A 13,669-nucleotide genomic window follows, 5' to 3' on the forward strand; every position below is an offset into this window, starting at 1 on the left:
CCCCAAACCAAAAAAAAAACCCCAAAAACAAATACCAAACAAAAAAAAATTAGAAAAAAAAAATCTAAAAAAAATTTTTAAAATTAAAAATCTTTTTTTCCTCTCTCATCCCCAAGGCTGGGAACACCTCTGGGTTTGTGTTTTGGCCGTGGTTACTGGAGGTGCTGGAGCGAGCGTGGAGGATGAGGAGCATGTCCCAGCCCACGCCTGGGCAGCATCTGGCCGGCACAGCCGGGGCTGCACCGGCACGCTGAAGGGATGCAACATCCTTCCTCCAGGTGGATTCCCTAAGGATGCGAGCAAAATGGCTTGCGAGCAAAGAAAGGATGTCTAGGGGAAAAAAGGAGAGATTAGTTGGTGCAGGTTTAAGACTGCAATGCAGCAGTCGGTGACATTTTGGGCTTGAACGCCCACTTTAATTTTTTTTTTTTTTTTAATTTCCCTTAAAAGCACAAAATGAAAATTTGCTTGGAAAAACCGCGAGCTCGGTGCAAGAAATATACCGGTGCGTGTTAACGTGAGGAAAAGGGGGGGAAAAAGGAAAAAAAAAAAGGTATTTTTTGGAGTCAAAGGAGGTGTAATTGGTAGAGAAAGCACAGGAGCTCTGTCAGTAGGTGATGGGAAGCGACGGCAGGCTCCAGGACCGGCGCCGGAGCAGATGTTCTCTACCTGCCTCGTTACTAATTTCAACAAGTGTTCGCCTTCTAGCTGCTGCCAGCAATGGCATGGTTTGTTACCATGAGCAATTTTCTTAATTAACAGACATTAATTAGCCATTTAGCAATTTTGCAAGCATTTGTTTAGCAGCTTTCCTAAACATGAATACCACTGTGATAATGGTACTGATTAGAGGGTCCCCTAATTAACAGTACAGGGAAGGAAAATTGAAATCACATAAATTAAAAAGGGAGGGGAAGTTAATGAAGGCAGGACATATTTGCACCTGCAAATCTTTTGTACAGCGGAAACTTGAGTGCAATGTAAATAAAGTAAGAGGGTGGGTTTTTTCTTCTTCTTCTTTTTTTTTTTTTTTAATTTTTTTTTATTTGAATGGTTCAGTGGTGAGATGGAGCCAAGCAGATTTAAACCAACAGCCTCCTGCCAGCTTCTCTGCTCCAGCCGCTGAAATCCCACCACTTACACCACCATTCATTTTCCAGGTGCCAAAAGGAACCAGCCCCTGCCCTTAGTTCCTGGCCAGACTCATCTGGATGAGGTCAGAGCACCTGAAGACAACCCTCCCCACTGCCTTCTCCATCCATGTCCCACCAGAGAGGAGAAGACAAACCTCTGAGGTCCAACTGCAGCATCAACCTCCTTTAGCAGAAGTCCTCTCCAGGCATGGAAGTTGACTTATTTTTGCTTCTGAGTTGCTAACTCTGTCTGTGAATGCAAAGTGCAGCAGGGGCAGCAGACACCTCCCACCATCCCCCTGTAAGGTCTGGCCACCCCCAAAGCCTTTCCTACACATCTCAGCTGCAGGATTTGGGGTAGGGAAGATCAGAAGAGGTGAATGAGTGATGAAACCAAGCGGAAGGTAAAAACCAGGGTTGGCAGAGGCCAAACCTTGAGCCCCATCAATGCAAGAGCCAGTGTCCTCCACGATGCCTGCCTTGTGCTGCAGGAGGGGTCATTGCTGTCCAGGGATGATGTCCTTCCCCTCATACCCCACAGCAGGTGAGGGTGGGGGGTGAACAGGTACCAAACACACAGGGGACACAGCCACCTGAAGGCACCCTAGCTGGGCCTGAAGGTAATGCTTGGGAGGCTGCATTTCAAGCTGGAGAGCAAACACTGTTTGACCACTGGAGAAAAAGCATTTACAAGACACAGCAACATTTCCCCTGGAGAAAAATGCCCTGTGGCAGCTGGATCCAGAGAGCATCCGTGTTTGTGCTGCTGAGTGCATCCTCTGGAGTGAGCTCCTGCCCCAACACCAAGGCTGCTCCCGGGATGCTCCAGCTCGGCGCCGCAGCACCCCTGCCCTTGCACTATCCCATGTGGTACAGCTCCCAGAGGACACTTCTGGATGAGGGGATGCCCTGCTTGTGCAAACGTTTTGGCAGGCAGGGAAGAGCTGAAAGCAGCTTTTTTATTTTTCCTTCTTTTCTTGCTTTTTCTGTGCAGCAGCATCCAAAATGTTCGCTCCAAGCCGCGGCCCCCTCGGCAGGGCTGCCCTGCTCTGTCAGAAATTCAGAAATGCAGTCCCTCTGGATACTGTTATCTCCATAAGTACTTGCAGATGTTTCAGGGCTGGGACCCGTGTTAGGCCAGGAACGCCTGCTGGAGTGGTTGGCTTTTTGCACGGGATTGCCTCGCTGCAGAGGGAGCAGCAGATGATCCCGACGGATCGCAGCACTTGAGACAAGTGTTTTGCAGAGACGACATGTGGGCTCCAACCAACAGAACATCCCTTTTTTCTTAAAAAGACCTGTGTTTAGCAGTTATTAACTACTCCTGTTAAAGGAGGAGGCTGAACACATGCTGTCCTGCTTCCTCCACATCCCTCCATCCAGCCCTGGAGTCGCATCCGTGCGGCACAGCTCCTTCTGACACGCCATGCTGGGTGAGCAGGACCTCACTCTCATCTCCACACCAGCACTCTCCCCAGCCACAGAAACCCCATCATCTCTTGAGTTTTTCCTTTTCCCCCCCAAACTGGACACTCTTTGTGCGGGGTTATTCTTCGTCTTCCTGTAGCTGCCTCAAAACACCCCAAAGAAGAACCCAAACAGCTAAAATGGTCTTAGAGGAAACTGTTTCCAAGAGCTGTCAGCGCCCCAACCTCCACTCTGCTTCATTTCTTTCTCCCCTCCACTCCAGGGACTTTAAAAGGCCAACCTGGCCCGCCGGACAGCCGAAGTTTGCTGCCACAGCTGCTTCCTACAGGGCGTTTCCAGGAGATCAGGTTATTTCCACTCTGTCTTTCATGAGCTCGACTCCTCAAACTTCTTGTAAAATATTAAAGATGGAAAATGGCACGAGCGATCATAGCTCTGTGTGTGTCAATTTATGTTTCCAGCGTAATTCACCACAAATGGATCATGTTTTATGGGCTACATACTTTCAGCTAATGGGGGAGTTTTGCTATTTAAAAACATTTTCAAGCACCTCTGGGGGTGGCAGAACAAGGCAGGATGGTACGAGAAGGCAAAGCATCACTGCCACAAGACACTGATGGTTTCGAGTTAGCAACAGGGAGGCACCTTGGGTTTAAAATACCTGCCCCTGCCTGCCAGTTTTGACGTTAGAAAATACTAAAATAAATTAGATGGATATTAATTAAAGCCATGCCTGGGTTTACTGGAGAGGAGATTTATTTCTACTGAAGGAGAGAGATGTTTTGCAAGTTGATAAGAAAAAGAAGAGCTATCTCTGAAGGAGCCTTTAGGAGAGATGCTCCAGTTGCCTTCAAAGAGAAAGACCCCGGTTGACTTCCAGCACGTACTGCTGGGTGAGGACCTTCCCGAGACGGGGCAAAGCGAGGCCAGGAGAGGTTAGACAAGGCAAGGCAAGGCAAAGCAAGGCAAGGCAAAGCAAGGCGAGGTTAGGCAAGGCAAGGCAAGGCAGCAAGGCAAGGCGAGGCGAGGCGGGCCGAGCTCCCCCCGCAGACAGAGAAAGGCAGTCGTGGGCAGGAGCTCTGCCTCGCCTGCAGCTGGGGCTCCCAACTGCAGAAGCCTGGTTTTAAGGAATATGTTTAACACAAGCTCTTCAGGAAACAAACCCGTGTCAGCCAGAGCCAAGAACAGTCACCTCCATCTGGCTGGAGCACCCGAGAGAAAGTTGACTGCAAATCCCACCATATGCTCCAGACGCTCGGTACAAAAGCCTCGGGCATCCTACTAAACTTCCAGAAAAAAAACTTTCTCTGATGCTTGCTTTTCCTTTCCTGCAGCTTGTAGGCTACCTTCCTTCAAACCTCGCCTGGTGCAGGCTGGCACCAAGTTCTACCCCAGGATTTTGGGAAGAGCTGCCTGCTTTTGTGGCTCTCGTGCTGCCTCATTGGAACTGGCTGGCTGGAGCTGGTGGCACTCCCGAGCAGTGGGAAAACCCACTGAGACACCAGGACAGCAGGGGGAAAATGGTGGCATCCAAGGAGGGAGCAGGACAACATGGACCCCTTCCTATTGTCCCTGCCTTCACCATCCTCACCCCACGGGATGCCTCACCCCAAGGGGGAAGTCTCCAGGACGCAGGGAGGAGAGGTGGGGAGGGCAGGGAATGTCGTGGGGGGAGCCCCCCAGGCTCTGGAGCCCCCGTCCTCCCCAGCTCTCCAGGTCTGCCTGCATTAGGGGGCAGTGTGGGAACACGGAGCAGCCGGCGCTTTGTTTTGGTGCATCTCGGCGCCGAGCCGCTGATGCATAGCTAACGCAGCGCCGACATTGATTTATGGTCAACTTTCCATTTCATCAGCGCGGGGTTCGGGGCGGCGCGGGGACTCGGGCACGGCTGGGGGGGCTGCTGACTCGGCCCCCCCCGGTTTGTTTAGTGGTGTAAAGGTGTGGTATTAATTGCTTTCAATTTTTTTGTTTTCCTTCCTGTATTTCCCTGGCATCCCCCCCATCCCTCTTGCGAGGGATCTGCACCCCGGCATCAATCCAGCTTTCAAAACAAAAGCAGGAACGCCTCTGATGACCTTTAGGAGGATGAGCAGAGGGTTTGTTTGCTCATCTCAACGGGACAAAGAGAGAGATTTAAATAAAAGCATCTACCCATGCTGGCCGTCAACCCAGCCAACCTTTTGTCCGGAGAGCAGACGATGCTGTGCTGCTGGCAGGCACCATGAAATGCCCCAGCAACCCAAGAGTGCCATGGGCCTCTCCTCTCCCATCATTTTGGGAGATTCTGCAGGCTGCACTTCCCTTGGCCCCTGACCTGAAGGGCACTGCTGAGCCCTGGCACTGGGAAGGGAATCTCACTGCAAGGCAGCGGCTGTGGATGGGCGCTGCAGCCTGGAGTCCTCCTTCCCTCTCCCTTTCCTGGAGCACTCCTTCTCCTCCAAGCTCACTCATATGTGTTTGGGCTACAGAGTCCCAGGAATGGTTCATGTAATTTTTTCCCTTTGCCTGTGGTGGACATCCTCACATGCAGAGCTGGGGGGGTTCATGCACCCCCAGGGTGGCATTGTGGAGTTTCTGCTACCTGAGCTTTGCTGGTGACTAATTCCTCAGCTCCCTGTGTGACTCCCCACCATGCCTGGACATGATCAGGCTCTCTAAAATCCTCTCAAAACCTATCTGCCCATGCCTGCTGCCCTTCGGGATATCCCTTGCAGGTCCCTGGTGGAGAAGAGCAAGATGCTGAAAACCCCTAAGCCCTCTCCACTGCTTTCCTGGCATGAGGATGGCACTGGCTGAGGTGGCACCACCTCACTCACTCCCAGGGCTGGCACACCAAGGGTTGGGGAGAAGTCCTTTCTATCTTCTGTGACCTTTTTGTTTTTGCCCTCTGAATTTAGGCACTTTAATCTCCTACAGATAGGAAATTACCCCCGAGCTGTGACTGGCTCGGCACTGAGCCTCCAGCCCATCTCTGCAAGAGCTGCTCTCCAGCATCTCCTGAGGCTGGAATGAGCTCCAGCACCCGCAATAAATCAGACAGGCTTTCATGGAGGCGATGTTCAGACTGTGTTAAAAGGTGGGATTTCTTTTCTGCTTTCCATCCCGAGGGCTGGGAGGAGAAACCAGATGTTGGAGGGCTTTCAGGAAAGGCAGGCTCTTGAGATGTCACATGTGAGCCATATGCACCGGCACCCATCCTCTCCTCCCTCTGGCAGTGCTGGGGATGGGCAGCATAACCTGTCCTGGTGTTATTACATTGTCTGGGGCTTCAGGATCCACTCCTGCTTCTGAGCCACCCCCTACCCAAGTGGCTCCTGGGCCAGCTGCATGGGTGGCAGGGAGCTAAGATGGGCTGTTTGCTCCTGAATCAGACCCTCAGTGCAAGAGTGCTACAGGAGGGCAGAAAGGAAAGAAAGGGGGACAGCTTGGAGGCTGTCAACGGGAAGAGTCGAGACGGCAGCATGAACAGTAAAAGTCTGGAGAGATGTGACTCCTCTTCCTCACCTTTCCCACTCTGGGAAAGCCAACCCATACTCTCGATGCCTTGCCCTGAATTCATGCCAGTTTTGCAGCCCTCGCAGCTCGGCGTGAAGCAGAAGCCCCAAAGGACAGTCAGCTTCACCGTGGGGCGAGATCAGGACGTTTTGGAGACACATTTGTTGGAAGCAGCAGCTTGGCACTGGGATTGCTGGCAGCAGCTATGACCTGCGAGATTGCATCTCCGCCGTTGGCTTCAGCCCCTGCTGCCGAGCACTGCTGCAAGGTTCGCCTGTTTTAGGGTTCCCGATCGATATCGGATATTCTTACTTTGTCAGGAGCATGTTCAGGAAATGGGATCTCTCTTTCTCTCTCTCAAAAAAAGACAGGACCCTCCTTCCCCCTTCCCACACAAATGCAATCGCCGATATCGGGCTCAGATATCGCCACAATAAATCACAAGCTCCTTATCGAGCTTGCCTGTCTGCTGCTCGAGAAGTTCTCCCATATACAAATCACAAGCCCAGATTAAAAAAAGCCCAGCTTGCCAAAACAAATATTCCTTTCAACTCTTATCCCATTTTTTACACGAACAAGTGTTTCATCCTCAAGCGGGAGGATTTTAAAGCACTGAAAGCTTATGTTGCTGCAAACCAGTGCAGCTCACCCCGGGCAAAGAGATTCCTGAGGAAAAACCCTCAAGGTTCAAGGTTTGAAAACTCCTTTTCTTTGTGCTTGTTGATAGCCTGTCTGTCAGCATCACTCCAAGCACGTTACCCCCTCCTCTGTCAGAGCTTGCTGTGGGATAAGGAAGGAGTGAGGGGACTTTGGGGACGTTGCTGGGTATTTGCTTACAAGGTGCCTCCACGGCATTCAGGGATTTGGCTGGAGCCCACTCCCGCCTGCAGCCGCAGCCAGGGTTTGTTAATGCATTCAGTGATTGCATTTGGAAAAAATCAAGTGGTTAACCAGAGGAGGGGGAAAAAGTTTCAGGAATCAAAATCCAGAATGTTTTCAATTACACACGTCTGTTAGGACTGGAGAACAAATACAATCCCAACCCAAACACAAACCAAGCAGCTTTGGAAAAAAAACATTGGTTGTAAATACACAGTAACCTCTTCGAGCAAGAAAGGAATTTGCTTTAAGGCCACAAAAGATAGAAAGCAAACATGGAAGGACAGCAGAACACAAGTTATTCCTAGACAGGTCAGCTGTGCAGGCATGCTGCTTCCCTAGCATCCTCTTGGGGGAAAAAACAAAACAAAACAAAACACAGGCAGGACAGCGCTGACACCCACAGCGAAAGCAAACACGTGCGCGGTGTGGAGGGAAGGGAGCCCCGGGAGGAGCCACAGCCTACCTGGAAGAACCCGGGCGGGATGGGGCCCCCGGGCATCCCGTCATTCGGGGGAATGTTTCCAAGCACGGGACTCGGGGCAGCAGCTGCGCTCTGCGGGGAACAAAACCAGGGCAAACATGGTCAGAGTTATGACAAAAGCGCGTTAAAAATGCCAGCCTCTCCTGGCACGTCCCACTGAGTCAATCTGCCTTGTATCCCCAGAGCCCTGAGCATCTTCCCCTGTGCAGGAACTGGTGGAGGATGCTCACAGCTGGAGGGACACCGGCCTCTGTGACTCACCCACGGAGGAGATGGCCACACAGAACCTGGAGATAATTCTGAGGTTTGTGTAGTCATTTACCCAGGCACTGAGTCTTGCTAATCCACCAAAGAGCCACATCCAATGTGTAATTTTAGGCAGAAGTTGTTTGAAAGCTTTAAAATGCTTCTCCTCCCACCTCCCCACCATGTTTGCTGGTTTAGCCCTGTCCTTTGAAAATTATGCTTCCCTGACCTCACCAGCATGCCAAGGCTTTATTATGAATTTCCAAATTCATTTCATTCAACCTGTGGAGTCACATTCGCCTTTGTGCCTCCCTAGAATGAGCCATGAGCACAGCTCCAGCCCCAAAAAGAGGGACGGGGTCAGACGTGGGGTACCTGAACACCCCACTCACTCCTGTCAGCATCCCTATTTGTATTATTCACTTCTGGGAAAGCACCAGCGTGATGGGAAGTTCCTACTCTGAAGGAAAATGTAAGAAAAAGGTCTTTCTCTAAAAGCCACTGCTGGTGACACATCCCTGTGAGATTAGGAGCAGTACCTGTGCCACCCAAGGGCACCCCAGTTTGCCCAACACCAAGTGACCCCCATTCCAGTTACAGGGCAGTTACAAAGGCACCTCAGCGGTGTTAATTGGATTTGGATCGCTGAACTACTCCCTCCACCAATTTTTATGATGCACGTACCCACCTAAAACCATAGTGGAAAAATTTTCCACTGAGGAAATCCCATGAACAGATGGGGTACATGTGAGCCTGCTCAGGCTTGCTTTCACCCAACAAACCCCACGTCCCAACAGCAGCCGAGCCAGCCCCGGCTCCCGACCGCATCCGATGCAGCAACAACCACAAGATGTGAGCAGAGGGGGAAGCCAGGCTGTCAGGGCAGCCTGGAAAATTAAGGATTATCACTAAGGACTAAGCACTGCCAAGATAGGATCCCCATGTTTGGTCGGCAATCCTGCTATTCCTGACCAGAAAGCCTTGCAGAGGCAGGGGAGCACAGACTAATCGTTGCCTTGTGCCTTCCCAGGGCAGCCCGTGTGCCCCTCACCGTGCTCTCCAGCAGGATGTGGGATGAAGGCCAGCACCACGCCGGATGAGGGGTTGGTTTTCCCACCCCAGCACCTCAGAGCTGCAAGTGTCACAGACAACAGTGGAGGCTGATTCCCCAGTAAGAGCCTCCCTTCATGAAATAACCAACTCCCCCTGAGGCTACAGGGTCCTACATCCCACACCACACTCCCACCCTTGCCCCTGAACAAGGCATCCCAAACAGCCTTCCCCCCATCAGCAGCAAAGGCCAGATCTGAGTGTTTTTACAGTTAATAAAAAAAAAAAGTCCTGGCAGGAAAAATAAGCCTGCCCATTCCAGGCTCTTTTTATACATCAGACGGCAGCAAAAATAGATGGGAGAGGGAGTGAACCCACTTCTCCCCCTCCCTCCATCCCCCCAAGTGGGTCAGCTATAAAAGTAAAACCAAATCTTAATCCAAGGCCATGAACATATTGCAGTTTCTCTGCAAAGCAGATGACGGTTCTTAATGCAAAAATATATAAGACTGAGCCCCAAACTGCAGCGAGCCCATTTGGAATTTCCTTTATTAAACCCTCTATCACGCAAAACGCTTCTCTCCCAAGGCGGCAAGCGCTGCAATAAAGCTGCCAAGGTGATATTTTATGGTTTCAAGAGATTTCCAGCACACTATAATCCTTTGCTTGGGGAATCTCCCAAAGCGAAATGGATCCCAAAGTGGTGGGAAGTAAGATGCCCAATGGATTTGGGCATCTGGGGGGAAAGGACGCTGCCCTTCTCCTCCCCTCTGCAACAGGGAGCAGAGGGAGAAGGGCAGAGGAGCCAAAGAAAATCTTGAAGCAAATGCCCATTTTTCCACAAAACCACAGAGTATTTTTCCGTGTTAAACACCCTGAAACCTCACCTATGCCTTCGCGGCGTAAACGGGGATTTAAAGTTCCTCGCACATGTGGCGCTTGGCAGAACTTGGTAATTAAAAACCCGCAAGTACCCTGAGCATATTGTAGGATGAGAGCCAAATTGGTCAGCCCTTGATGAATGATTTACAAGGCTGCGAAGTGACATTTTATTTCTTTTTTTATTCCCCTCCCCATCACCGCTGCTAAGGTAAACACTGAGGCACCTTTAGCCCTGGTGAAGCGATGGGAGCGCAGCTGTGGCTGGAGCAGCTCTGTAGAGCACTTGGGCATGCCAGAAATGAAAGAAGAAAGGCAAAAAAAAGACAGCAGGAACAACTTTTCCAAACCTTAAGGGTGAGCACCCAAACCCTAAGGGTCACAGCGCACACAGCCAAGGGCTTTCCAGCACCCATTTCTGGGATTTTTTTGGCCACCTAGCTCCTCCCACATGGTTTATTTCCAACATTTTGTCCCAGAAACTCTTTTCAGGGACTCTTGGTTGCAGTTTGCTTTCCAAAGCTCTTTCCTTAGGTGAACATCTAAAACCCATCGAATCTCCCTGGTGAAGGTACAGACAATGTGCAGTTGCCATGGAAGCTGGCAGAAAATGGGCATGGAACTGCTGTGCCACCACATCCAAGCTGGAGCTGAACCAGAAGCACACCAGCCACACGAAGGTCCCCATTGGTGTGTGACACCCCGAATTTCCTTCCACTGAAACACATGGAAACCACTGCCAGAAAAGAGCCAGGACAGCTCTGGCAATGCTGGCATGCCAGCTCATTTGCCTTTTGTAAGATGGCAAATTTCCCCCACGTTGGAAATCAATATATATGTGTTCCTGGGGCGCACACGCATAGCTATATACACAAACACACATATGTATTTTTAATTCCCTGCCACATACGTTGGTATTTTTCCTCTTTTTTTTTGGTGGAAGCCAGTGGAATGATGACAATCTGGATCACCGTGTTTCGCTTCCAAACCGAAGCTCTCAGTTAACACACCGGCCTGGTACGCCAGCAGATGCCGTCTAAGCCTTTAAATCGCACACTAATTGCACTAATTGAGCTAACAGTCTCTGTTTCGTCTCCCTACCCTGAGTCAACCAGCATCTTCTGGTACTGCTGTAGAGATCCAAGCTGTTGACTGTAGTGTTATTTTGTCAGCCATTAAACGATTCATCAGAGTCATTAATTGATTTATTACCGCTGCCTGCGAGTATAGCTTTGCAAATAAAGAAGGATGGAGGTCAGGAGGCAATGGAAATCGGACAAAACAGCACAGCCAGGAGCTGGGCACTTGAATTATCGATAGGAGCCCACTTGCACAGGACCACTGGCATCAGGTTATGGAGGGGAAAAAAGGAAAAGATGTGCTGTCTGGCTGTGCAACAAAGCTGGTTAGGGTCTTCAGCTACAATCTACGCAGGATGTAAAAGGGCTGTTAAAACCATCTTGTTTTCTTAACCCAATCCTTCAGGATAAACTGGGTTATTCTGCTGAATTAACTGTGCTGAAGAGCAGCAGGGAAGAAGCACTGGCGTGGCTGCCCCACGCCGCTCCCCAGCCTCTGGCGCATCCCCACCAGCACTTCGGTGTCACCCAAATTCACCTTCCCAGGCCGGCTGAGCCGGGAACACAACTCACCTCCGCTGCCCCCCAGCCCTGGGAGGAGCTGCGGTCCAGTGCTTTTATTTATTTACTTTCTTTACTGCAGGGCTCAGGTCTCTGCTGGGCGTGAGGTTTTGCAGCGAGCAGGGTGCGGCGAGCTGCTTCCTGCCCCCCGCCCTGCCGCACGCTCAGCCCCGGAGCAGCCGTGAGGCACCGCCGAGGCCCCGCCAGGGTTTGGGGGCTGAATTTAGAAACCGGAGCAGGTGGGTTGAAACTACTGTCACTGCCAGAGTGTGTTTGCTCCTAGGTACCTGGCTAAATAAAGGGCAGCACCCCTACAAGAGAGGGCTTGGGAAGACAAGGAGCTTTCTGGATGTGTTGTCCACACACGAGGCTGCTGCAAGGGATTCTTCCTCCTCATCCCCATTTGTGGACCTTGAAGAGCAGCCTGAAGGTGGGTTAAGGCACTGCACCCCTTTCTGCAAGGCTCTCAGTGTCATAATGGTGACAGGGCACCAGCCAAGCCCCAGCTCACCACCCACCCAAACCTGCCATGCTTCACCAACACCAGCAGTGGTTCCTATTAACCATCTATGAAAAACAGGCTCCAGCTGGTGGTAGTAACTCTGCCATTAAATGGAAGCTGGTGTCCTCACTGCACACTCCAGGCGAGCAGCTTGCCCAAACATCCCATGCTGGCGTTCACCAAAGACTTTTTTTTAATAAAAATAACATGCCAGGAGTGGTAGGGAGCAGAGAGGATGCTCCATGCGTGGGAAGCACGACCAGCACTGCCTGCTTGGCCAGGCACAGCCCCCATCAACCCAGCAGTGAGATGGGGAGAGCAAAATATCTTCATAGCACAGACCTCAAACCAAACTACGGATGGCTGGGTATTTCCTTTTTGAGTTCCAGCTCTTTTTGCCCTCTCTCCCCTCCAGAAGACAGGACCAGAGGATTTTGGTTGCATCTCACACCTTGCAGCCACCGTGGGAGCAGCACAAGACTTGAGGGCAGCTGCCTCTGGTAGGAGCACGCGGGGGTGCTCAGGACATACTGGTGATCTGGTCTCTATCTGTCTCCTTTGATTTTATTTTTTTGCCTAGAGCACAGGCTTTGCAGCCTAAAGAAGAAACCAGCGTGCGGGTCAGGACTTAAGCAGGCTGCGTAAACAGGTAATACGGAATTTAATTGGACTCCAGTTAAGCCTTTTCATCTCGTTAAAGCTGCCTTCATCTTATACAGCCAGGTTTAAAATTTAATAATAGAACCCTCCCACACCTCAGAGTAACCCGATTAACGCCAGGGAGGACGACACACCGACCGCTTCCTCTGGACCCAGCCCTCAGATCCTCTCCCCCATCAGTCCCCTCCACGGGTCGCTGCCAGGGCCTGTGTTCTATCAACGTGCACCAAAATAAATAAAGAACACCAGCCTGCTGCAGGTTCTGAGACTGCCAGCCCACGTGCCAGCAGTGGGCACCCACTGTGGCACCCACCTCAAAACCATGGTGGCTGCAGAGCCTCTCAGATGGGCTCAGCATTTTTTTGGGGCATGCTGTGCTACCCAGCCAGCGTCCATCCTGCTTTCTGCACTTGGCTGGATGCTCCAGAAGACAAAACAAACCAGCTTTGGTTTATTTTAGGGTAAGAGAACGCTGGGTTGAAGCTTTGTGTATTCCCAAGATATAAAAAAACCCCAAAACAGATTAAAGGGGCTCATAGCAGTATCACCAAACCACCCAAAAACCATCGCTGTGCTCCCATAGGACACCACGCTGCGCTTACAAATTCAGATTAATTATACTTCCACAACAGCACAAGCTTTTTGTGCTTATTTTAAATCCATCACCTGTGAGCTGCCCGGCACACAAAGCTCCAGCACACACCCTGGTCAGGGACAGCCACGCTCGGCAACTTTTTCCCTCTCCTTTATGGAGAAAGAAACAAGCCCGAGCCCCATATTTTCTTTGAGCCTTAAAAAAAACCACAAAAAAAAGGCACAACAGTTGAATGGTGTTTCAAGCCAATACGGGGGTTTTTTTTGTTGGTTTTCTTTTTCCCCTCCCTTGTAAAGGATAATCTGAGACAGCAGCTCCGGCCATGAAACAATAGGATTTTAATCTCTTAAGTCGGCGTCCCCCTTATCCCCGGGAAGGAAACCCCTTCAGTCATTTACAAGTTTGTAAATAAGGCTCTTGGTAGCATCTCGCGGACATCTGCTCCGCCAGCCCGCCAGCGTTCCTGCTAACATTTACAAACATCCTTCCACAAACACCCAGCGCGCTCTGCTGAGCTGGCTTTCTCTAAATATATCCCAAGGAAATAACTTGGCAGGGCTGCAAAAATTTCACAGCGACCGAATTAAAGGGGGGTGGAGAGCAGAGTGGGGGGGGATGAGCTTGGGAGGTGTAAAACAGACTAAATGCAATTAGGCTGCCTTTTGCACACGCGTGTGT

The 13,669-nt window shown here is 50.9% G+C and overlaps 1 protein-coding gene across 2 annotated transcripts in view; it reads right to left on the minus strand.

The window, feature by feature from the left end:
- Nucleotides 1–13,669, minus strand: part of SSBP3 (single stranded DNA binding protein 3) — a 54,192-nt gene that overhangs the window by 10,692 nt on the left and 29,831 nt on the right. For both annotated transcript variants that reach the window (XM_039711426.1, XM_039711425.1), the window contains exon 5: nucleotides 7,402–7,491. In XM_039711426.1, the coding sequence (XP_039567360.1) occupies nucleotides 7,402–7,491 (90 nt within the window). The remainder of the gene's footprint in view (nucleotides 1–7,401; nucleotides 7,492–13,669) is intronic.

Source organism: Passer montanus, unplaced genomic scaffold (genome assembly GCF_014805655.1).
Source record: "Passer montanus isolate IOZ18808 unplaced genomic scaffold, ASM1480565v1 scaffold25, whole genome shotgun sequence".
NCBI classification, from domain to species: domain Eukaryota; kingdom Metazoa; phylum Chordata; class Aves; order Passeriformes; family Passeridae; genus Passer; species Passer montanus.